The sequence below is a fragment of the Pithys albifrons genome, chromosome Z, assembly GCF_047495875.1.
Source record: "Pithys albifrons albifrons isolate INPA30051 chromosome Z, PitAlb_v1, whole genome shotgun sequence".
In the NCBI taxonomy this organism is placed as follows: Eukaryota; Metazoa; Chordata; class Aves; order Passeriformes; family Thamnophilidae; genus Pithys; species Pithys albifrons.
In genome coordinates, this window is record NC_092497.1 from 54,552,299 (window position 1) to 54,577,863 (window position 25,565).

General features: G+C 38.2%; 1 protein-coding gene across 2 annotated transcripts in view; it reads right to left on the minus strand.

Annotated features, from left to right (window-relative positions):
• MEGF10 (multiple EGF like domains 10) overlaps positions 1–25,565 on the minus strand; it is an 86,363-nt gene that overhangs the window by 56,598 nt on the left and 4,200 nt on the right. For both annotated transcript variants that reach the window (XM_071580840.1, XM_071580839.1), the window contains exons 2-5: positions 11,450–11,581; positions 8,683–8,784; positions 8,184–8,284; positions 3,275–3,367 (exon numbers count right to left, since the gene is read on the minus strand). In XM_071580840.1, coding sequence (XP_071436941.1) covers positions 3,275–3,367; positions 8,184–8,284; positions 8,683–8,784; positions 11,450–11,565 — 412 coding nt within the window. In that variant the 5' untranslated portion in view covers positions 11,566–11,581. The remainder of the gene's footprint in view (positions 1–3,274; positions 3,368–8,183; positions 8,285–8,682; positions 8,785–11,449; positions 11,582–25,565) is intronic.

Sequence of the window (25,565 nt, forward strand, 5' to 3'; positions counted from 1 at the left end):
ATAGATTCAAACACATCTCAGATTCTTTAAGTAGAATAAAACCAGAAAAAATCCTCTTCACATTTTCAGAAACAATCCTAACCATGCTTGTCACAAACCAAAGACATGTAATTCTCTTTTTACCCTTTTCCTTAGCCCAAAACTGGTCAACTTGTATTCCTGGAATTCAGAAATACTGTGTCAGTGGGGTGCTGACAGCTTTCTGGTTGTACTGATTCACTCGCCTCATTTGTTCACCACGTCTTCTGTCCACTCATTTGTCATTGTCCTGAACACTGTGCTCAGTCAATAAATCTTTATTGGAATAAATTGTTCCACATGACTGTCATCTCTCCCACTGGAATAGAAGTCTTCTGCAAGTGAGTGATCTCTTGATTCAAGTAGTTTTTCCCTTCAGATATATGTATGTTGTCATCAGCTCCTTTATCCACCTCCCACTGACTTTTACTGCAAGCAAACACTGCCTAATGCAATATATTTCCTTTAACTGAAAAGAAACCTAAAGAAAAACTACACCTCACAGAGAAAATGTTCTCCAAGGAGGCATTATTTAATTAACTAAATTTTGAGACCACCATTTAAGTTTTACTTCCTGAAGAATACATCCCATCCAGTTTCCCTCTCAATTTTAAGAAAGACAGAGGATGTGGTGGAGAGCAGAATTATTGGTTGGGCTAGAATTAGAAATTTAAAGAAGACAATCTCAGTAGTCCAGGCTAATCACTGACCTAAGCCACTAAGAATTCAATAAGAGTCCTCACAATAAGGAGGCAATATTTGCTACAAAAGCAGATGGGAGTCTTCCAAAAAGTTTATTCTCTTCTGAGAGATGACAGATAAAAGTTGATCTGGCAGATGGGACAGGTGCTGCAATAGGACTACTCTATCCTGAGATGCTTAGAGATTAAATTCTTTGTTGGGTGAGCAAACAATCCTAATAGAGAAAGGACACTACTTTGGAAGAAAACATTTCATTCTGTAGTTCTAAAAAACATTTAGCCCTTAGGTAAATCTCCTTCCAGCTTGTCTGGGTCCATGAAAGAAGTTGGCCTAATTCCTCACACTTCAAGAGAAATCTCTCCTTTTCAGTCAGGGTTATTTTTTTGGTCATCAGTAACCATTAAATTCTGCCTTGTAATCATTTTTCTATCACTGAGTTAAGTAGTTACATAGTTAAAATACTTATTTCATAGACATTATTACAGTAGAGCAATTTGCATGTATTTTAATGAATTAATAACTTGCTATATCAATAAAATAATTATTAAAGAGCACATCTTTATTTTATCTCATTGCTACTAAAACTAACCAAGTTGGGGGTCATGCAGGACACACAATCAAAGGCAGAATATCAACATCTCCTGTGCAGGGCAAGCAACAACAGAACTCTGAGAGCCAAACCCCTGTCATTTCCTGTCCTTCTAACACTTATCCACTGCTCTTCAATTCATTTTGATCTGTGCTGTAGGTCTTCAGACTCACAGACAAGGAAATCAAGCACAGATAGAAATAAACAGCAAGTCTTTAGAGGGTCACCAACCTCTCCAGAGATCACAGGACTCAAGGGTACACAAAAAAGGCTCTTTCAGCTTGGCCTGTTGTGTAGCCACACCAGAAAATATTTTTGTTATTGAGGCTGCTGTGACAAGCAACCAAAGGCAACCAACTGAGGAAGAAGACAGAGGAAAAAATGATGCACACATATTTAAAAGAATTACACCAGGCAGGTAAGGGAAATGGATACTAGAAACCCTGTGTGAGGAAGGATTATTTCCAAAGGCAGATTTAGAGGTTCCTGCCTCATCTAAAGTACCCTTTCAGGAAGTTTAGAACTTGGAAAGCTCAATAAATAACAGGATCTTTGCATTCTATGTTGCCTAATGATTCATGTTTCTTCTGCACATTTGATTAGTTACAGAAGAGCTCCATAAGGTTTTCAGAAAGAAAGATCACAGGTTTTGACAATCTCTTTTGACAACTCAGTGCACTAGATAAGATCAGTGTTATAGTAACACTGCATTCTTCTTTCAGTTTTATGCCTTATGCAAAACTTGGTGTTTCTTTAGAGGTGTGTATGAATCACATGTAAGCATATTAAAAGAAACAATACAACAAATGTCATAATTTTGAAATAGTTAAGGAATTCCCCTTATCACAAAATACACTGCCAGAACATTGATCAGCTCCGGGTGAAGAGTTACTATAGAACTGTGTTTGCAAACAAAACAAACAAAACAAAAACAAAACCCCCACAAACAAACAAACAAACAAACGAATAAAGAAAGAAAATTTCTCTATGTTTGTTAAGTGGAAAAAAATGAGGGTACAAATGCAGCCATATTATTTTTGACCTGCTGATAATCTGGATTTTCCCACAGTTGTTTTTATAGGAATTACATTCTAAGTACAGTATCTTTGCAGGCATCAAGCTCTAGTTTATGTTTTAGAAATTTATATGGTCTATGAAATTTTAATTATACATTTTTTTTATTGTTGACTAAAATACATTCCTTTCAAGTGGACAGTCACTCGTAGCAACCCACTTTGATGCTGATTGTAGCAAAATATGTGTTTTAATGTTACCTTCAATATTACACTTCTAAAGCCCTAACAAAGAGGATCAGAAAGGTGGAATAAATAACAAAACATAATGAATTTAAAATGTACTCAGAGAAACTCTAATTCAGGCAAAAGAAAGAAAATATTAAGATTTGTGGTCTGCACACTTTTGCACTCCTCATGTCCTCCAGGTGCTTTTATGGCCAGGGGGAAGGACAAGAAAGTCTGAGAAATGTGACCACAGTTGACAGAGACTGGGCACTCAGGAAGCAACTAATAGTGGAAGTGAGGAAAGTGAAAAAAAAAGGAAAAGTTAGTGGCAGAGTGGAAAAGGAGAATAGAAGGCTTTGCTCATAGCTTTTAAATGTGACCCAGCACCATCATTCTTTGCACGTTAGTAAAATACCAAAAAAAAAAAGGGAGTTCTTCTTATGGTTAAAATAAATCTACTTTACTCCAGATACAAAATTCTGTGATATCTACATGTTTCTGAGCACAAAATAAATAAACCCTCATGACATTTAGTGCTTCTACATGGGAAACCCTGTTTGCAAGTAAATAAAAATCAGGTTATGCAGAGTAACCTGATAACTCAGAAAAACAAACCCTGACCAGAAAGCAGAAGCCCAAGCACAGGACTGAAGATTATCTGCCCCAAAGAGAGGACACCACCATGAAAAGACAAGAAGACAGGCAGAAGCAGGTGAAAACTCACCACTGGAGCAGTTGGGTCCTCCCCAGCCAGGCTCACACTGACAGGTGTTCGGAGCAATACAACGACCATGGACACATTTATCAGCACAGTGAGCTGTCAGGGAAGCAAATTTAAAAAAAAAACCCACCAAACAATTAAAGAACTCCTAGGACTGGCAAAAAATATTTTAAAAATATTGTAAGATATTCCTAATCCAGATCTTTTATGTCTCAAGTATCTTTTAAAAAGCAAAATAAACACCAGTATATTAATGTTTGATGGCATCTCTTCAAAACATATTTTACTTCAGTTTCTTTTATTTCTCCTAAGTTTGAATGCTCCAACTAAAACCACATTAGTGCTACCCACATATTTCTGCATTTAACAACAAGAAAGTTGCCCACATTTGATGAAAAAAGAGTCATAGTATGGTATAGGTTGGAAACTCATCTGACTATGGTTAAGGGCAAGAGGCTCTTGTTGGAATTTGGGCAGGATGACTTCCCTTCCAACCTCAACCATCCTGTGACTCTCTGAAGCAAATTCTCATGCCAAGAAAAAGAGAGAAGTGTCAGCAGGCATAAAAAGAAACGCTCTTTTGCAACAGGATGGATAAAAAATGATTTGCAACACACAGTATTTTAATACCAATTTTTCCCAACAATTGCACAGTTCAAATGAAGCATAAAGAAAACAGTGATGGTGATTGAAGTAAGGCATGAGATACAAACCCTCTGAACCACTGCTACCTTAATTCTAAGTGTTAAGCAGAGCTGCCTAAATTTGTTCTTTTTCTTTCTTTTTCTTTTTCTTTTTTTTTTAATGATTTACCGACATGTAATTCCAAATTAAGGCTTTCTTTGAAGCAGAGATTTTATCTGAAACTTCTAAAAAAAAGTTGAAATGGCTTTGATACCTGGTATATCCATGTAACTGATCCAGAGTATAATACTCCAAAGAAGAAGAATCTCCAACTAGCAACAGTTTGCTGCCATCACATTAATCACAAAATACCCTTAACCTTCCAAAATACATACACTGTAATTCTTCCCTTCTACTTTGAACAAAAAAAAATATTAAAAATGTGCACAGGAGAATTTTATTTGTACCAACATTTCCAGAGAAACTATGAGAGGAATCTATTGCAGTAGCAAAACTTAACAATAGAAAAAAGTTTAATGGAGCTACATGTGAATCATTTTTGTTTCCGAATGGATTGAAAATTCTCTACAGTAATTAGGTAAAATACTTGCAAAACGTCTGTTTTTTTTTCTTAATTAAAGATGATGAAGGACATTGGTTATCTTTACATTTTGTGTGGCCAAGAAAAAGGAAAATCCCATAGAGATCAATCACATTTATCAAAAATATCTTTGGTTATCTGTGATCCCCATCATTAACTGGTTATTTTTACAGTCTTTAATTTTCATTCTCAGCTGTTAGTTCTAACAAACAACTTTTCAGATATGCATTAAAATTATCTCCTTCAGAAATCAACAGACAGAATATTAATTTTAAAATGTTCAATGAAACAAGACATAAGCACAAAGCTATTTCATTGTTCTCTATTTATTTATTATGAAAAGATTGAATTTAAATAATACATCACAATTTTCCATTAGTCTTATAACTTGACATGAATTGTATCTTTTTGCCCGGTTAGCACTGCCTTGGGCACCGAAGGCCTCCAAAAACCAAATGTGTGAAAAATCTTTCCAGCAAACCATGATACAAAAATAAAAGTGTTGTAAGAAACTGGACCCATGAAAGGAACAGAAGAAACTCTTGGAGCATGTCCTTCCACTGCACCTTGTGCCATGCTGAGCACATGGATCCACAACCTGGGTTTACATTCTCTAGACACCTTTTGGGCTAAATTATTCTTGGCAAAGGAATCCTGGTTAACTTCTGTAACAAGGCAGCGTGTGTAAAAAAATTATTGTACTGGATGTGAGGATAAGAGAAGCAAAATTTATGTCTACAAAAAGGTGAAGACAACATGAAAAGCACTAGAACAGGCTGAAAAGACATGAATTGAGTCAGATAAACTATTTTCTCTTGTTTTTCTATGGAATTGTTGGACATGATTTCACCTGCAAGAGCAGGTTCTCTTATCCCCATGTCCATTGCAGAATTTACTTAAGATATGTTGTCTATTACATAAACAAAGCTTGAAATATTTTGGCTGTAATTATACAAGTAAAATAAATGACCACATGGTTTAACTCCAACTTACTCAAAATTAATTAAACATTTATAGTGAAAAAAAACTTATCTTTTAAACTATATTTTAAACTTTTTTTTCCAAATAAATTCTTTACTTTGATACTGAATGTTAGAAAATATCATTTGGTTAATCCTTTTTTCCTATGCTTGATGGTTGTTTCCTGTTAAAGTGAATGATATCCAGTTATGTATTAAGATTTTCTATTTCATGACTTGAGGAAACTCAACAGGCATAATTCTCCATTAGTTTTCTTCGGAAGGTACTACACTGTCAGAAACTATGTGAAGGTAATGTTCAAGCTACCAAAATGCTGTAGGATCAATCTACAAGAAAGCCACCAGAAGATACCTTAAAATCTTTGAATTCTTTCATTTCAGAAACCTGCTAAAAATTCAATGGACTTTGTAAATGTAAAAAAATGTATAAAAATAATTTAAATAGAAGGTTGCACTTTTTGATAAAACTTCAAGTTTGTAGCTCAGCCCAACATCCATATACCAAATCTCTTAGGGATTGTCACTTATATTAGAAAACAAAGGACAAGAAATTCTTGGAATAAATAAGAAATGAGTCAATCACTCAGCCTGGTATGGAGTTTTCAAAGGCCAGGAGTAAGCTCCTTTATAGAACGTCACCAAATTATTCTACCTTTCTATCTGCATATAAACCGCATTCAGATCACCTCAGAAAGTTCATCAGATCTAAACATGCACTGTCATTTTAGGAGCAAAAACAACAACCTGAGCTCCAGTTGACCTACTATTCTAAGAGACACTGGCAGTTGTGAAGACAGCAGTCAAAAATTTGTACATTATTCATGTCCTTTATAAACAGGAGTTATATGAGGACAGCACAACGCACTCTCTGTTGGTGGAAGTTACTTACTTACTAAGTACTAACAGATACCTTCACACTTATAAAACAGTCCAAGTACTGACCTCATATAATGTTGGATTTAAAATTAAAATACCAATTTTTTTTAACCCACCTGAAGACAAACTGAAATGGCAAAACTAATAAAACTCAGGATACTTACTGTAATGAATGCTGCTTGCCATTATAAACTCAGTGTGCAGGAGAATATGTCTATCCTGCCCAAAAATGTACACACAAAACTGTTTGTATTCTAGTAGTTATTAAAATAATTTTAAAATTCCTTAGGAGGTTCCCTGAAAATCTCCCAAAGGCTGCAGATGCAGCCTGACTTCTGAGGCCACTTTGCTACTTTTTAATGGTAATATAATTGCACCATCATGTCAACAAACCCATACATTGGAAAGACAGGTATGTGAGTTTTTAGCAGACTTTTTCAAAAAATTTGTGATAGCTGAAGTGGGTGGTATTTGCTTCTGGTGTAAATATGTTCTTATTATCAGTGGCACTTGTCCAAAGAAGAAGATGATAAAATTCTCTGTTAACATTTGGACAGTTACAGTACAATACTTATTTTTACAAGCAGAACAAAAATTTCTATCTGAGTGAAAAAAGGCCTTTTTTACATATCTTCCATATTCCACACACATATACACATGGAATACAAAGATAAAACACAAAAAGAATTTTAACCAAAAAGTAAAAACATAGCACATGTTTCATCCATGGAAAGATTTCAGGAAGAAGTGTGGAAGTCAGGAGTCACAATTCCACAGAAGTATTGTATCCTAAGATGAATTCAAACTCATCTGTTCAGACTGGCCTCAATAGACTCAAAGATACTTTCTTAAATTCCTGCCAGTGCTCTGGCTGTTGGTTGTTCTTTTCCTTTGTGAGTAGAACATTTACAGACTTTAGCAACATGAGGCCGGCACATTCCTGCAATTCTTTAAAAGAAACTATTAGTTTGACCTTGCTTTCTCATGTGCAGAAAAACACTTTAAATCAAAGATCTTAACTGCTGCATTTTCAAATTCCAGGAAGGGTAGTAAAACAAAAATATAAATAAGGAAATTTTGATGTGTTATGACATCCACAGGGCCTCTTTTTCCAGGGATACAAACAAATGCTGTCCAATACCTCCAATATACATCTCACAACAAGCAGATTAGCACAAGTTAAGAAACAACCTTGTATTTGTATTGAATAAATAAACTTAATGTATCTTTTTCCTGTCCCACATTCACTGCTGTCAGTCCTGCCAACACGAGCACCTAATGCCCAACCCACATGTGTGACTTTGGGCAAACCTTTGTTAAATTCCTCACCATACAATTCCAGGGCTCTGAATTAACATCTTCTCTCTCTTCATTCTGCCTTTCTACTATGCTCTTGAACAAACACCATTTTAAGACCTCCCTAGACTGGCACAATGTAGTACAAGAGAAAGAGAGCAGAGTCAGAGCTGCCCACAAACTCTGCACACAGCTCTTCCCAGTTTTGGGTTAGGAAGGTGAGACAGGGGCATATGCCACTCAAAACCAGGCACCTTCAAGCAGTTGCTACAGATCTCTGTGCATTTTCCATGTGATCATTAGTTGGAATCACATCAAGTCTGGTTACTTGGATACCTGAGAGCCATTTATCCTGTCATTTGCATATGCACAACACTTCATGACTTCACATGGCTTTGACAAGAGCTGCATGAGCACCACTAATGAGTAGCTGAGCCCCTACAACTCAGCTTCCATAAATCCCTCATCCAAGGGCAGCCAAACCAGCACTGTGATAAAAGTACGGAATTTCAAGGCAAAAAGAAGCTAAACTTACGGACACACATTTCCCTGCTTTCATAAAATCCAGGGCAGCACTGGGATTTACGCCTGTACATCGTTTTTTCACCATGTCTGTAGGCAGTACGGTAGCTGATCCTAAAAAAAAGGAATGGATGGTGTTACACACAGTTCATGGTTCAGAAAGAAAGCAGTATATGTTCTTGCACATTCTAAAAAACCTCCAGGTGTCATAAGATAGAAAATATTCTCCAAGAGGTCTTGATTTGTCTGTTGCTGATTCAAGAGTCCAAGTGGCTCCCCAACAAGCCTACTTCACTTGTGATGGTTCCTACCTATGGGCATATTCTTCACATATTCACATATGTGACATTGCTTGGACAAGCTTTGTCCAGCAAACTCAGATCACAGCAGTTAGACAGTCTGGTTAACATAGCTAAACTATAGTACATATCAGGCTTGATTTGGACAGACACAAAATCTTAAAAAACATCTACAGTATCAGTGGTTTGACAATATTAAGATTTATACATCACCTGTGTCGTGTGCACTTAAACCAGTTTAGGATGTCAGTACAGCTGGTGTAGTAAATTTGATCAAAAGGGTGTGGATATGACTCTTGCACTGTAACTGAGTAACTGGGGAGAGACAGAGAGAAAACAGAGATCACTGAGCAAGTGCTTTATAGTACAGTCTGATTTAATTAGTTCTTTAACACAATCCTGGTATAGAATGGAATAAATATAACAAGATACTCATAAAAGAAAGCTCATAAAGAAAAAAATATATGCAGAGAGTAATCATGTCTCTGTGTAACAAGTTGGACGAAATTCTGCTACTAGACATTTAAAGTAATGCAAATTTAATTTGTTTTTAAAACTAAAACACCTGTACCCCAAATGAGTGGCAAACTAAAGCAGTGTGTCATAAGTGTTCTTCCGTAGCACCTTTTATTAATGTAACTGGATAGCAGGAGAACTAGTTAAGGAGCCAGAAAATGAGGTTTCTTATGTTATCACTCAAAACAGAAAAATAGAAAATAGGGCTTTCTGAAAAATTTCTTTTGAAAGCAGTGTCTGTGACTATGCAAAGCATCCAATATATTTAGATACTAAGTGGATGTTAGCACAGAAATACACATAAGTATTAATGAGTGAAAAATTACATAAGAATCATTCCACCAAACAGTCCATCCAGCAATCTGAAATACATAAATATTAAAGACAATATTACTAATTTGTATCAGAGAACCTCCCACACCACACCCTGCCCAGCTTGAAATACTATACTGAAAAGCTATTATGATTTTCTGCCAAATTACACAACTATACAGTGTCCTAGAAATAAAACTATGCTCTAAAGTCCAGAGCCTCCAAAGCTGTCAGTCGGGCAAGAGGAACAGAGCCCTATTGTGAAAGGGGAAAATATTGAATCATCCCAGAAAACTCCTCAGGAGGCTGTTTATGCTGGCAGTCAGTCGGCCCTTGATTGCGCAAGGGACTTGGAAAATAGAGGAATGCATGGCAAGTTCCTGCAGTAGGGCTGATTCCCAGGACCAGCCAAAACACTCTGCAGCCCACCCAGCTTTAACTTGCCTCCACTCACACCCTCCCTGACCTCTCAGCACCCACTGCAGGGCAACAACCACAGACTGCTCTTCCTGCTGTCATCACTGCACTGAGGGAAAGCACATCCAGACCCACTTTAGCTGCCCAGATCCTACTCCCTATTTTCCTGCATCCACATGAAGGCAACCAGCCCTAATCCATCCAGCTGTTCCAGTCCAGCAGAGTATCAGTGGGATGCTGACACTTGCCTGAGGCTCTGCACTCTTTGTTCAAGGCAGGGCGGGCTCTGCCCCTTCTCACTGTGATCACAGTTCATTTGTAAAGACCATTTCAGCACTGACTGGGGTAGGTTTATTTAGAGCAAATAGCACTGCCAGTAACAGTGGCAGTAGAGAGCTCGTATCTGGGGCTTTATTCTTTCATACTTGTTTATCTTTGTTGTCTGCTCTGGGCAACAGTGTGAACGTTTCAGTAAGTTTACTTGATATTGCTCCCTATTTCTGAGGCATAGCAGAAGAAGGAAAAAAGTTCATACTTTTTCATTTGCACGGTTGCTAGATATATCTTTAGACATATTTTTGTTTCTGCAAACTTTGGTTAGCTTCTTTTAAAATACAGCATGCAATGTCAATAGTTATATTTGCAGGTTTTACCTATTTTGCTTCCATGATGATGTAGCTTCCTTCAAAACCACTTTTAACTACAAAAACTGTAGATGAAGTATACACGATAGAGAACAGTGTCCAGTAATGCTGTAGACACATGCCTGAATACTATAAAAAGGTACTTAGTATGGTGCCACATTGTACAAATTGTACACAACAAGTGAGGCAGAGATGCTTCACATGAAGCTCAGATAAGTTCCTGAGGAAAGTCCTTAAGTGATTCTTTTTTTTTTAATAGACTCTATTAAAAAGTATATACAAGTTTCAAGTTTCTTTGTAAATATTCAGTCATATCAATCACAAATAAATGTGCAGTGGCTTGGCAGCAGTCTCCATGATTAAACATAAAACAGTTTTCCCCAAGTGCAGGAAATACTGATGTCCTCAAGTGAACTGTGAAAATCAGTGTCTCATGGACTATCTGATCAATCGTGGGCATAACAATAATAATGAGACCGTAAGTCTTGGTTTCAGTATTACAGCCTTTACACAAGAAAAGAAGTTGAGCAGACGCTTGAGGCTCAACCTGTCCTACCCACTGTGGCATTCTTGTAATTAATGTGAAACTGAATGAACAAAGGGAGCAACTACATTGATGGCATTTCATTTTGTATGTTATAATTTTCTGAATCTCATCAAAATAATTAAACAACAAACCTTAATTCAGATTCTGTGAATGCTGAAGAGGAAAAAAATCAGCATAATCAAATTTGGCCAAATTCCAATATGGTTAATTGTATTTTGAATATGTAAAAGCTTCTTCTCAGTTCAATTGGAAAAAGCTATTTTTATTCACTTCTTGTACCCAGATGGTTGTGTAACATTGCTGGTACCACTGAAGTGTTTATTGCATCCTAGGCCCTACTGCAAAGATGATTGCATTTCAGACCAGTGTGAAATAGTCTCTTACTTGTCCATGAACTTACCTTGCCCATGCAGTAAAGTGAAATCTTCCTCCTCATTTTGTAACTCAAATAACAGCTTTAAATAAATTGAAGTGTGCCAAGTAAAGCAAAACAAAACTGTTACATCAGAGTTTATGTAATTTATTCTCCAGAAGAAAACATTACCTTTCCCAATGGCTACACACATTGGGATCTTCCAGATTCAAAGATAAGGTTGGATCCATCCAGTGGTTCAGGAATATGACAGGGAAGCCAAAGAAGAAGTTCAAACGAAGAACCATTTTTTCAACAAGATGACTGTAAAAACAAAACAAAGCAAAACAAAAAAACAAAAACCCAAACCATTTATTAATCACAGTAAGAATTTAAATGCCTTTGCTTTGCATGGTTATCAGACACCCTCACATATTTTCCTACATTGTTACTGATCTTTAAAGTTGAAGTCCTGAAATTTAATTCCCCCTCCTCAGGAGGTTGTACAATTTCCAAATAAAATAAACATTGTACTCATAAATAAAAAGCCATTGTAGTATCATAAAAATCCAAAATATTAACCTACCACTTTCATTAAGCAAATTATTTAAATTTGCATACTGAAATACTCTTAATCCAGCCAGCCACTAATCCATAAATGGCAGAATAAATGCTATTAATTAGTAATTTATAACAACTTAAGCTACTATATTTTTGTTTCAGTGAGCATTTGATCTTACTTTCTCATTCACACTCAAATTGTGGCTTCAAAAATCACCAAAAAAAGAGAGAGATCATTGAGTCTAATCTGTAGTATAATGAGAAAATAATTTCTAATAAATACATTTGACTTAATACACATATTTTTAACCAACTACATTAATCAAAAATAGACATTTCTTACTTTAAATATTATGGAACAGAATAAAGTGAACCACAACCATAACTTTATGAGAAAAAAGTCCAGAGGGCCATGAGAGAAAAAAAAAGAGAGATGAAATAGTCTTAGTTTACAATATCCTTTTCAGAAGTTAATATAAAAAAAGCAAAAAGCTTACAATAAGAAACTATTATATTTAAGATGTCTGAGGATACAGAGGTGAACCCATTTTGCTAAATCCTTCTTGAAAAATCAGGGCTGCTGAAAGACATTTCATGGTCTGTAACTTTTCCTCTGCATGCAGCAGATGTAGCCAGTGTGCAGTTATTTAAAAAGCAGCTGCATTTTCAGCTAAAAATTCCAGTGAAGTGGTGATTTCATTGAAAAATAGTCACTCTGATTAAGCAGACTGTAAGTGGTATTTCCTTTTTTCCTTTTATTCTCAACTTCAACAACTTTCCTTTTGCAGGATACATTTAACAAAATTCAAAAAAATAAAAAAATAATTTGCATGAACCCCCTAGTGTAAAACTTGATTGCATTCCAGATCTTTTGCTTAATTATTAAGGAAAATCAAAACAGAAAATCAGTACAGCTGATTAGCATTGCTAAAGTGTTTATAGTAGCAATAAAAGATGTAGATGACTCATTTAACTCTTGCTGTCTACAGTTTGTACCAAGAGAAGCTGTTCAGATATTCACATTTGCTCAAATTAACTCACCCAATAATACAGGAATATTTTCACTATCTACATGTACATAGAACCTGTAATTTAAGTACTGGAAATGCTCATGTTGGAGAATGCCTCCTGTGTGGTAATTAGTAGCTATATGAGACAGAAAAAAAACCTTCTTGCTAAAACAAAAAGCTTCTTGACCTACAGCACCAGATCTTTCTTCCACTAAACCACACAACTGAACACTAAAATCTTATTACCATTAGCATTTTCTGTAGCAATTGAGCAAAAACTTTGTTGACAAAGCTGCATCTTTACTCACATTCTGGGCAGGAATTTTAAGGCAGGTTCTGTGCTGTATAAGGTCTGTTTAACTCACAGACTTCTTTGTTTCCCTCGACTTTAATGCAGGCCTATGATTTAAAAATGTTAACAAGAAAGCAGTGCAGCTGCATGAGGCAACTGTACAGTACTCCCCTAAATTTCTGGAACCTAATTAAGGAAATTTATCTCATTATACATTTATTATATCAAAGGAAGATGATCAATAATAGTCCTATTAAAAATTAATCTGATAATCCCAAGGCATGTTATAATTACTAACAAGCTCCTTTCAAAACAGTGTAACAGGTGTGCAAAATATTCTCCTAAAAATTACAGGTACTCACCTAAAAACATTTTAACATGAGCAACTACAAAACTGCACTTGTCAGAAGGTGAAAAATCCTGTATGTGCACCACGTAAGAACAGCCAGTTAACCATTACTACCCATCCTCTGAGATTTGTAGGCACTTTTTCTGCCACTACCAACTATATTGTCAGTTTTGCTTTGGTTTGGGGTTTTCTTTTTTTTGGCTATATAGAGTTCAGGATCAAAACTAGGGAAATAAGAGATAACTAAAAGGGCAAACAAGTGCTTCTCCTCTATAAGATGAAAATTGAGACACGACTACAGATTAGTCTCTCCACCCACCCAGAGCAGAGGCACAAGCGAAATGAGGGCACGCAGCTCTCCTAAGGAAGGGAAGTAAATGCAAGTGGAACAGGGGGAGAAGAGGAAGGTACAATGTTACAAAATCTAAAAGAAGTGAAGGTTACTCAAGGCTGCAAACAAATATTTTTTTGGTCAGCAAAATCAAGTGCTGCCAGTGAATTAACCAGGATTAGAACTGCATGAGCAACAGAGAATAGTAGGATACAGTTGCTAACATGACATAATGGACCCAAGACCAAGTGAAACGCTGATGCAGCTTTCTCATTACTGTTGCAAAAGCATTTTTACCAATGAAACATGAAAAATGCAGCAGCAACATGCCATTTAGTTAGAAGATGAACTTCAGAACAGTAAGAGCCTTTCATAGTCTCATGGTATCTGTACAGTTTTACAGCACTCCTTTTCTGCCTCTCTGCACTGATATGGCACAGGGATGGCAAACCCTTCTGTGGGCTGTAAACCCATGGGCTGTTCTTAATTACACTTACATTGGATTAAACTACACATACAGCAAGTGCTATTTTAGAAAATCTTCATTCTGTCCATGATAGTTTCCATCAACTTTCAGACTGAACTGTAAACCCCACTGTTGTCACTGTAGAGTCTCTTGATAGTGCCTTTGCCTTCACACTCTCCAGAGCACCACAAAGGGTGCACCCCATCCCAGTCTGAGTGCTACCTGCAACTGGAACATATATGGCTCCAGATCAGACAAAGAGTTTTTCTAAACATTTTTTTTGGTAAAGAAGTGTTTGGTCTTTCACTTCTTATATTGTCTTTTTCATAACATTATACTCCTGAAGTTCAGCTCCTCTACCAGGGGCACAATGTGTTCATAAAAACATCTCTTACACTACCGATGTCAGGAAAAGCAAAATTTGAATCTGACCTAATCTTGTCAATGATGATTAATCCCATGTTAACTTCAGTGGAAAAAAAAATCAACAAATGAAACCAACTGATTGCTTTTATTGATTACATTAGAGAATTAATGGGTGAAGAGTAGAAGGCGTTTCCCCTTCGGCAATCAGTAAATCAGTTTGACACTTTGTCATGTGCAATCTCACTCATAAAGCAAATTCAAACTAACCTGAATAGGAGCATTATCACGCAGACCAGACCCCTAGACTGGCTGGAGATGTGCAATCACAGTAAATGTAAACTGATGGATCTTGTCTCAAATTAGATCCCAGAAAAAGGCTGAGAGGAGTTAATATCTAAGACGCAAAATAAAACAGAGTGACACACTTGGAAGAGTCCAAAGGTGTTTAAGATGGGCTAGGCACATGAAATGGGAAACACAATTCATTTAGTCTGGTACCTGGAGAATAACCAAATCAGAGGCTGTGCTGGAGCAAGTAAGTCTCCTTGATGAAGACAAATGATACACTGCTACTTTTTTCATGTGCCCTGTTATTAAGAAAAATATATCAATAATGAATTACCATTTTTCCTCACTTAATAGGGTAGGTAATCTTTATTTTTCAGTCTCTCTTTAATTAGCAGAGCTTCCTAGGAAAAGGTAGTTTATGTAATCACAATACTTGTGTGTGTGCTGGCCTCATGGCCAATAAATTCCAAATCCACTGGTCACTTAAACTGGAAGTAGCAGAGGTGAAGAAGCCTTGACTTGTAAAGTTACAGAGAATTCAGTGATAACACACACATCTGGAGGAGACAAGGCTTTATTTGCCCGTAAGTCTTGGAATTACCAGTTTTGAAAGGTACAGCATCATAATTCTTTAAGTAATGCTACCATTTCACAGACTGCATATCTCTACCACTTCTACTAAATATAAATGCAATAATCCACTCTCTGATCCTAAAGCACAAAAGGCATCTGTTAAACTGTATTAAAGCTGTAAATTGGAGTAAATTTTGTAGTAAATTTTTGAGTTTCTGATTTCTTGAAAAGCAAGTCCTTTTGACCCAGCAACTTCACTTGCTGCCATACAACAACCTCACCATTCAGTGAGAGTTTCTCTAGGTGCTAAGCTGGCAGGGAGATGTATCCATTTATCAGTCATCTTCTCCCTCCAATCAGTATTAAAAGGAGGGGGAAAGATAGTTCAGTGGAAATGGTAGTCAGCTCTGCACCAGGCAAGGAGGCATGTTAAAGACAAATGCCAGTGCGCCAGATACTCTGCAGGTAGACTAATTATTATCCCTCAAAGGAAGGCTGCCAAACATCCCACATATGGGGTCATGTCACAGTAGTTGTCATTGCTAAATTAGAGCTCTTTCACTTTAAAATATTTTCTTTTTTTTTCCCAGGCAGATAACAAATATAGGTCTTGAATGTGCAAATGTGATCATTAAGGTTACCTACAGCACATGGTACTGTATGTTTAAAGACTAGTCCGATGGGAAGTCAACAGGATGAACTGCTAAAATAATCTTTTGGCTAAATTTGCTGGCCAGTTGTTTTCTACCCAGATGAAAAGTTACCAAATAAAGACAGTTAAAGCTGTCTAGGATCCAAACCACAGTATCTGAAAAGTACACTTGAGAAGATGAAATAGCACCTTTTACAAGACACTTTGGGTGAAACATATAAAATTAAATCAAGTCCATACACAGGTATGGACACACCTCTCAGCCCTGGGCACTGCTCCCAGAGTGGCTCTTGAGAGTTAACACTCAGTTCTCAGTAATGAAAGCAAATATCATATAATTTAATAGAGGTTATGTGGTATAGGCTTGAGACAAAAATCATATCTACATAGACAGACTTCTTTTTTCTCCCTCCTTCCCTTTTTTTAAAATCAAATAATGCATTCCTTACTGGACCATGTGGTTATTAATCCAGGTCTGTTTTAAAAGCACAGGTGAAGATCAGAAAACTAAAAATGGCTGGATACATAGAATCATAGAATCATACAATCAGTTGGGTTGGAAAAGACCTCCGAGATCATCAAGTCCAACCCATATGTTTAGGGAGAGTTACTTCTCAAGTTAGATATTACGAGCATTTATGAAAGCTCTGTAAAGAGTAATATGATAAGAAATCTGTATCAAATCTTTGCCATAGGCCCTTAGGCAGACACCATCACCAGATTTCTGATACTTTATGGGTTTTTTTCTAATAGAAATCACAAGAAAGGACATTGCACTTATGGATGTAACTGTGAAAATTTTGTGGTTGCTGGCAAGTTGCCTGGGACAATCCTGTGGCTGCCTAAATACACCCATGCCTGGTTCCACCACTCTGGAAATTCTCATTCATGGTTTTACCCTCTCTTGACCAAAGCTTTTGTGACCCCTGTTTTCCTATTATCAGCCTTCCAGACACCGTGTCACTTCCAGCTTATTGCCAGGATATAAAGAAATACAATCAAAGGACTGACACAATTCCCTTGTCTTCCTGTACAATTTAGGATCAATTTCAAATGTGCCCACCTTCCTTTAAAAGTCTTATGCTTTTCTTCAAAGACCATCTCTGTTTCTTTCCTCCTGCATTACATGCACGTTCTCTTCTTCCACATACATTTTCATCATACATTAGATTCTTCCCTTTCCCAGACACAGCCTCTGTTATCACTGGCAAAATTCTTCAGTCTGCAGATCCTTACACTTGTCACAGCCTTTCACTGGGCCCTTTCATTACAAAAATCAGACATATGAACTCCTGCATTTGTTTAAAACTTCCAGTTGCCAAGAAGATGTTATAATTTGAGGAAAAAAGATTGTTGGCAGTACCTTTGTAAATCATCCAGTGAAATGCCATTTTGCATACAACACCCTACAGAAAATAAAGTTGTCATTACAGTTAGCTCCTGTTTTTATGATTTAGACAGAGCATTACACTCCTCTAAAACTTTATCACAGTACTTTGTTATAAACTTCAATTTCCAAATTATTTGCTTTTTTAAAAAAAAAGTTAATTAACTCTGATGCCATTTCACTTTAACAGCTTCTGAACATTCCAATGCATTACTTATCAGTTTTTCCACCTCCAGCAATCAAAGCATTTACAATTCCCTGCACAAGCCTCACACGCCACTGCCACCCCCACCCCACTCACAAAATTCAAAACATTGTAGTAGAAAAATGGGAACTCAAAAAGTTTTCCTTTGGCAGTTCATTCATTCACTTCTATCTTTTATTTTGGCTATTTGGAAAGGTTGGAATGGATGGAGTGCTGTTGTGTTCTTTACCCAATGGGGAAAATGGTCTCCTCCTCTAACAGCAGAGGAAATAAGAGAATTCCCAGAGAGAAACTGAACCTTCCAGGTGCCAGTGCAGGTTTCCTGCACACTTGGGTATACATATACATGTAGGTAGCTGTACACAGACACAGGCTGATTTAATGCACTTCTAGATAAATAGTTGAAGCTGTAAGACAAGATGTGCTTCAGTTAATAAATGAGACTTCCAAGAAATAAAACTGCTAACAACACTGACAATGGGCAACAAAAAGCCAAGTTCCTTCCAACTCTGACAAAGCAAACAACTTTGTATTTTATGCAGGAGGCCACTTTGATACTAAAAGAGTGATTTCATAACAAGCATTCTGGTTCTGATTTATGTCAGTTTCAGTTTTCTCTTACAATAATTTTTATGACACCTCAAATCATTAAATCCTTAAATTAATTTTTAAAATGATGAATCAGTGCCCAGTACCTCAGTAAAGGAAACTAATGAAACATGCCTCAGAAGCTCTAACAATCAGGAGATTACTTTTTTGGCTGCAATTAATACCATTTTCTAAGAAAATGTCTCTTATTTTAATATGCTAATTTACTTTGGTTACAGGTTATCTGAAACTTTTTAAATGTCTACTGCTAATTTCAGTTGAAGGCAGTGTAATTTGAACCCAGAATAAGCAAGACTACAATTTTATTAACTTGAGCACAAGGCCCTAAATCCCACAAAGCGTTATCCTTCAGGACAGATGTTGACTTCTTTAAACCTGTACCTCTTTGCAGTATGTAAAAGGACAGCAGTAGCACAAGCACAGATCTGTCATTACAAAAATGGTCTATTCATAGAATTGTCTGACAGAGCACCTTTAATAACAAGGAACCCTATTCAGAGATCTAATTTTTGCAGACATTTTTATGCCAAATTAAAAATCTCTATGATCGTGGGTTTAATGAGGTACTCTGTTATTCCCTGTAATAAAAATTAAACGAGAGAGACAGAATTCTTCAGCTTAATTGCCACATCTGTTATTAGGCACTTTACTGTGATTGACTGGAGTGCATGTGTCAGAGACTGTGCCAGAAAACAGGCAAACTTTGTAAGTAGACTTATAGCCCAACTGGCACTGGCAGCATCTCTGTTACAACTTCTGCTGCCTCTCAGCTAAAAATGTAGAAACATTGGCCTTGGTTCAGTCATTCATTAAGAATAAAAATAAGTATTGCAAATTGTTCATAGGAGCGGGTTAAGGTAAATTAAAAGCAATCACTGATTTCAGAAGGAAACACAGTGGTCATCTCAATGTGTGAATGTGTCATCTCTCATTAGTGGGCGACAGACATAAGCAACCCAGCGTTTGGAAACTGCACTGCACAAGATTTCCCATTCAGCAGTACATCTACTGCTTTATTTTGCTACCAGATGAGCAAATGGCTGAGAGGACAGTGAAAAACAGCAGCTTTTGCAGTGGGATTGGGAATATGGTGAGGGAGCTCCTGAGAAGAGCAAAACCAGAATGGACACTGATCTGTGTGGAAATCTGGGATGAAACCTGAACTCACTCACAAAACTGCTTGTTGTCTATGAAATTCAGAGATCATGATACCTGCTGAAAACTCCAGGTATCTTGAGCTGGCCAATAACTGTTATTCCACTGGATTTATGACCAGCTGATCTTACGGCTCTAAAATGCAAACTCTTAGCATCTTCCATCCTGACACAGCAAAATGACTCCGAGCTTACACTCACTTTCTCCCTCAACTAACTTCTTTTTTACAATTTCACACAGGCTTTCTACTAAGGGCACATAAACCTATGCTGGTATGGTCAACAAGGAGACAGACAGGCCAGCTGGAATATTGTTTAAAATTACCTTCCCTCAATTTCATCCAGTAACAAGCAAGGCATTATTTGACCTTCCTCACCAATCTTCCGTGTGTTTCCAGAGAGTGCAAAGAAAGGTGAGAATGTGTGGACAAGCAAGGAAAACTGTACCAATATCCATTGCACCCACTCCTGAAAGGCAGAGGGATGCCTTTGTGCTGGCAGCTAAAGCAAAGCTGTCCACCATGGGCTGGGGCAAGCCATGGGCACCTATCAGCTGCCCGGTGAACTAATCCATGTGTAAATATTTCTTCTCTCTGGAGGGCAGGTTGGGACACTCTAATTCCCCCCTTCCAGGAGAGCAAGTGACTGTTTTTTTGGAAAGAGTCTGTCCCAGTCGGTGAGATGAGCCAGGGCAGATGCTCTCTGTCAGTTTGAAGGATTTTGTTGTGCTCTCAGGAGTCTGAGGCTGCTCCACACTGCAAGGGGGTCCAGACAGTTTCCACGTGGCTCTCTCTCTGGGGTCTCTTTCCTTTTGCAATTATCTGCTCTCCCTCACCCCACTGAACTTAGCAAAAGGCAGGACCCACTTAAGCACATTTATTTTAGATACATGTTATGTAATAATCTCACATACAGCTTTTGCTGCCTATAAGATCTACAACACTTCTAACACTAGAAGGCCTTTTGTTCTTAGGGCTACTCTTAATAACCACACTGTATATGGAAAGTATTCAGTCTCCTGTCTAAATGCTTTATTTTATTTCATAAATAAAGTCAACAGCAGAGCTGAAAACAGAATTTAGGTCTGTTAGTCTCCGTTTTCAGCCTACCCATAGACCCATGGCTCCAGTTTGATATTCTGCCACAGTGGCAATGACATGAATATCGTGCTTACACTACTTATTCTAGATGTAGCACAAGAACCATGAAATACAGACTTTTGTGTCTTAGAAATTTACAAAGGAATCACCACACACAGTATCACATCTGAGAGAATTTTTTCACAGATTTGGGTCACCTCTGAAGAGGCCAATAATACCCTCTTGTCTGTTTGCTTTTTCATTTCTTTATTTTTCCCACTGGTGTTCTGGTTGGAAAGAGCAATGAAGAAAAACACACATATATGCCTAAGAGAAAAGCTCAGTGTACTGAAACTTTGCTGTTTCACTGGAGATGGGCAATACAACAGAAAGCAGGGTAATTTTCAAAAGTGCAGTGAGGGACTCCCACAGGACAAGAAGAGAAAGTTTAAAGTAGGATGCAGGCTCCAGAGATGTTTCTGAATGGCAATAGACATTTTTGGAGTGACTGCAATAGATTTCTACTTAATTCCAAAAGCTTCCTAGTGCAGACCAAGAGGCAGCAAACTCAGACTTTCTTTACAGCATCTCTCATTGCTAGATGAGAAAGAGCATTTCCTCCCCACATCCCAGCACTGCTTCAGCAAACCAACCAAACAAAACCAATCTTTCTGAAGTTGATTTACTGTTGAAATACACACAGAAAGGTTGACAATACGCAAACACACAAAAAATTTTCTTCTGCAACTTCATGGTGCTGACCAGAACCCCAAATCACTGCAACCTTTGAGGTTCACTTACCATGAATGCATATTCTGATTGTCTTTATTCATACATAATGCAAATTGGCATGAATTAGTGTTCAGCAAGAAAGAGTGGAGCATATCGAAAAAGAGCATTAAAGTTTCAGAGGAACAATATTATGCCAGAGATGAGATTAAGTCTCATGGCTCTCTGATGGAAATGGGTAATGGAGATGGAAAAATTTACTGAGCAGCAGGGATACTTAGAGCAAGGAAGTTTCTTTCTTGCTATCTTTTGGTTTTTCAAAGCCTACTCACTCAATCTTCTTACTCAATGATTACAAATGCACCCTTGTGGGTTCAGAGTTTAAACAAGTTCCCTGGAACTTTGGTTCAGGACTATCTTCTGTCTTGCAGTGACAGAGCCCTGTGGCAGAGCAGTATTTACAAGCTGCAGTGCCTTTGGTCCAAACCAACCCTAAAGCACAAAGAGCACTGATGGTGTGAACTCTCAACAGAGCTCATCACAGAGCTGTCAATTCCACTTTTTTCTAATAGAAAATTTAATTGTCTATTTAAAGAGGCCAGTTATCCTGGCTTTGGTGGATGACACAGAGGTATGTGTCTTCCCAGACCGTAAAATTCAAGAACCAGGTGATGCACAAGGGACCCAGGACCACACACCTCACCTCAGCTACTCTGAAAGTCTACTTGAGTTATTCCTGGTTTGATCCAAGCAAGCAAGAAAACTGAGCCCTCAGCCTTTGTTCAATTATTCCCTCTATTTAAAAGAAATGAAACTACCTAAAATTAAATTAGTAAAAAAAGAGAAAATTACAGTCTTTGCAGACTGATAAAATCTTCATGAAATCTACCCTTCAGTTTAAAATATGCATTTCAATCTCACTGGCAGGTACCCTCTAGAAACAGTTGTTATTTACAATACCAGTCTGGGGACGGTGGGGTAGGGGGGAGAGGGGAAAAAAAAAGAAAAAAAGATTAAAAGATCAAGTTACTCTTCACTTCCAAACAAGCCCAGCCACAGCTGTACATCAGCTTCCGAGCAACTGCTCTACAAACACACAACAGGGCTTCTGTCTTCCCACAGGGTTTGCTCGGGTCACCCGCATGTGGTGTGGATTAAAAAGGCAGGAAAGCTCCATTACGGAGCAAGCAGAGCCGGGAGTTAAAGGGACAATCCGGCAGTGCCACTCATGGATACCCCATCCAGGGCTCTGTCTCAAGGGGTCTCCCCTGGATCCAGAGGAGCCCACAAACAGCTCCTGCACACTCTGTAGCTACGGCTGAAAAAAGGGCCCAAAGCATTATTCTGCTTTTAGGTTTTTCACCATCTGAGCAGAAGGAAGTTGGAGAGAAGGTGGTAAGAGAGTTAAGTGGGATTTTCTTAGGCAAAATGAGGGTAATAAAGAGACAGGCTCTGATTTTGGTGACAACAGAGCAACAGTCAGGCAGCTGGTGAAAACTGTGAAATTTTCTTAACTTGGGAAAGCAAAAAAAAGAAAAAAAGAAAAAAGTGTAGCAGTAGTTAGGAGTGAGGCCAAATCTCTTTGCTGGGTGGGATCACCAGCAACTCTGGCCATCATCAGATGCCACCTCCTATGTGATGGAGAAGTCAATCCAGCCCTCAAGGCTGCAAAGGCAAAACAGTTGTTTTTAAACAAATACCTCTCTAACTGAAGAGTTTTCCACTCCAGCTGCTATATCCTATTTACTCAGTATATTTGCAATGGCTGACAGAAGTATGCTGCCTTTGGGACCAAGACTGCCACAGCTCACAAGCTGTCAGGGACATTTCTTCATGTATCAAGTGCTCTTGAAACCCTTTGAAGAGGGTTTATAAACCAGCAAACAAATGCTTACCACAAACACACACAGGCTTAAGTTCTAGTGATCATGATATGTGTGTGTGTGTACTGACAGAGCAGTGTGGTCCAAAATTTTGTAAACACTTTGGGGGAAATTAAAACTCAGTCATACATGTTCAAAAGCACACAGTAGCAAGCAACCCTGTAGCATGGAGCAAAGGAAGTGGAAGATCTACTTGGCCTGTTGGTATATTCTGTCTTATTCCCACCCTGTCTGCTCCCAATGCTATGTTACATGTTTTTTGCTGATTCCTGACAGCAACTTCCAAAAAACACATAAAAAAGTCAATTATGTTATTTTGTACTTATAACTTAACCAGACCTTGGTGTGCACAGAGACGCCTTTTTCTTCTCTTTTTTAACATGCAAGTTCTTCCAGTGTGTTCACATTCTCAGAGTGATCAAGCTTGGTCTGACTATGGGCTTTTGGAGGATCTGATGCCAGTCAGCCATGCATAATGGCCTCTTTGTCTCACTGTCACATGAACAGCATTGTGTTACAATCATTGTCACTCTGGGCTCAAACTGCAAGGCATGCTTTCACACAAAACATTCACTTTGGGGGCTCCTTTTGGCAGAGCCTGGCCATCCAAACTCTTTCCCTGCTCTTCAGTTCATCAGTCCAGCAATGCCGAAAACTTTAAAGTCAGAATTCAAAACCTCTCATCCAAATCAACCGATTATGATGCTCCTCTGTGGATCACACAGAGAAAGGGGCAAGTAACATAAAATAGCCTTATTTTTAATTGCTATGTGTGAATCAACACCAAACTTCAACATGGTAATAAAAAACAGAACTGTGGTGCTGCCAAGGGAGAAAACACAGGAATAAGTTTCACTTACTTCAGCTTTGCAGTATGTGAGGTCAGAAGGATGCCCTAAAACCCGGTTTAGGAGAAGACAAGCACAGTATCACAGCCCCAAGTCCCTCCCCAGCTGTCCCTCCTGACTCTGCTATCCAAGGAAGATGCACCCCATAGCCCTGACCTTTAGACATGACCTATGATGGTCAGAATGGGGCTGGGGCATACAGCTTCCTCCAGTACACGCTGGCTCCCCATGGATGGAGCCAGAGCTGGGGAGTTCTCTGGCAGCTCCCACAGCCTGGGCTGGCACCACTGCAGAGCTGCAGCAGGACTGCAGAGTGCAGGCAGCACTGCCAGACCCATGGAAAACTGTAGATGAGGATCTCATCATGACTTTTCCCAAGCCCTTTATGGCAGAGTATTATGTTTCAAGTAACAGTGGGGGATGGGAAAAATCCCAAATCACAGTTATCTCCACCTTGAATGTTTTTCTCCTATACTTCAGAAAAACAAGTCTGCAAGATAAAATCAAAACATTTCCACAGGACAAAAAAGAGTAACTTACCAGGGGACAATGTTATTTTACTAATTGCTCTGTAAATTCCTTCAATTCACTGAGTACCCTTGCCCCACACCCCCAAAAATCCTGGAAAATACGTAAGATTGTACAGGAGATACTTCAAAAGATGATGTAAACATGCTGAACTTATTGAAACCCTGCACGGATGTCTCTGTTTTCATTAATGGAAAATATTCTCACAGGGCTGAGACCAAACTATGTTAAGAACAACATCCTCCTGCCCTTACAGTCTCTTGAATCATTTTGTGCTCCAAGTCTTGAAGAGATACTCTTGAAATACAGAGCTACTCACTTGGAAGAGGATTTGCAGGGTCTACCCCTGAAGGAGACAGGCATGATATATCAAGAACTAAATGCTTGTGATGTACAGAAAACTTCAGAAAGCAGTGACTTCTTTCCAAAAGAAGTGGGAGTATGCATGGAACAACAAATTAACAGCTTGCATATTTAGTTTTTATTTCTTTTGCAGCCCACCAAAGGAACATAACTTCTTCTGAACTCTGGTTTGGTATTCGACCCTGCAACACCTGCCAGTTGCCCTAAATGTACATTATCCCTCTCTGGATAATCTTTCCTTCTTAAGCAGTGTTGACCAGCCCTCCTTCTGCTCTACACTGTCCACTGCTGTTTGAGCAGACCTTTCCATAGATGCCCTTCCCATCAGGCTGGGTCAGGCTCCCCACTCTACTGCCTGGACAGTTTTATCCACACCACAAAACCCTGCTGGTCTTCTCTGGTCCAGTCAGACAAATTCACCTTCTACATCATCCTAAAGTCGTGACTTCTCTGAGACTCCACCCTTGCCTTTCATGGTCTCTTCATATGCCCAACATTTCCAATACTTAGTAAGATGTTGACCCCTTTTGGGCAAGGCCACGGTTCCAGCCCTCACTGATAATATAAGGGTGCTACAGAGGAGTAGTTCTACACTCCTCCTGTTCGAAGACTCTTATCTGAAAAAAAAGCTGTCA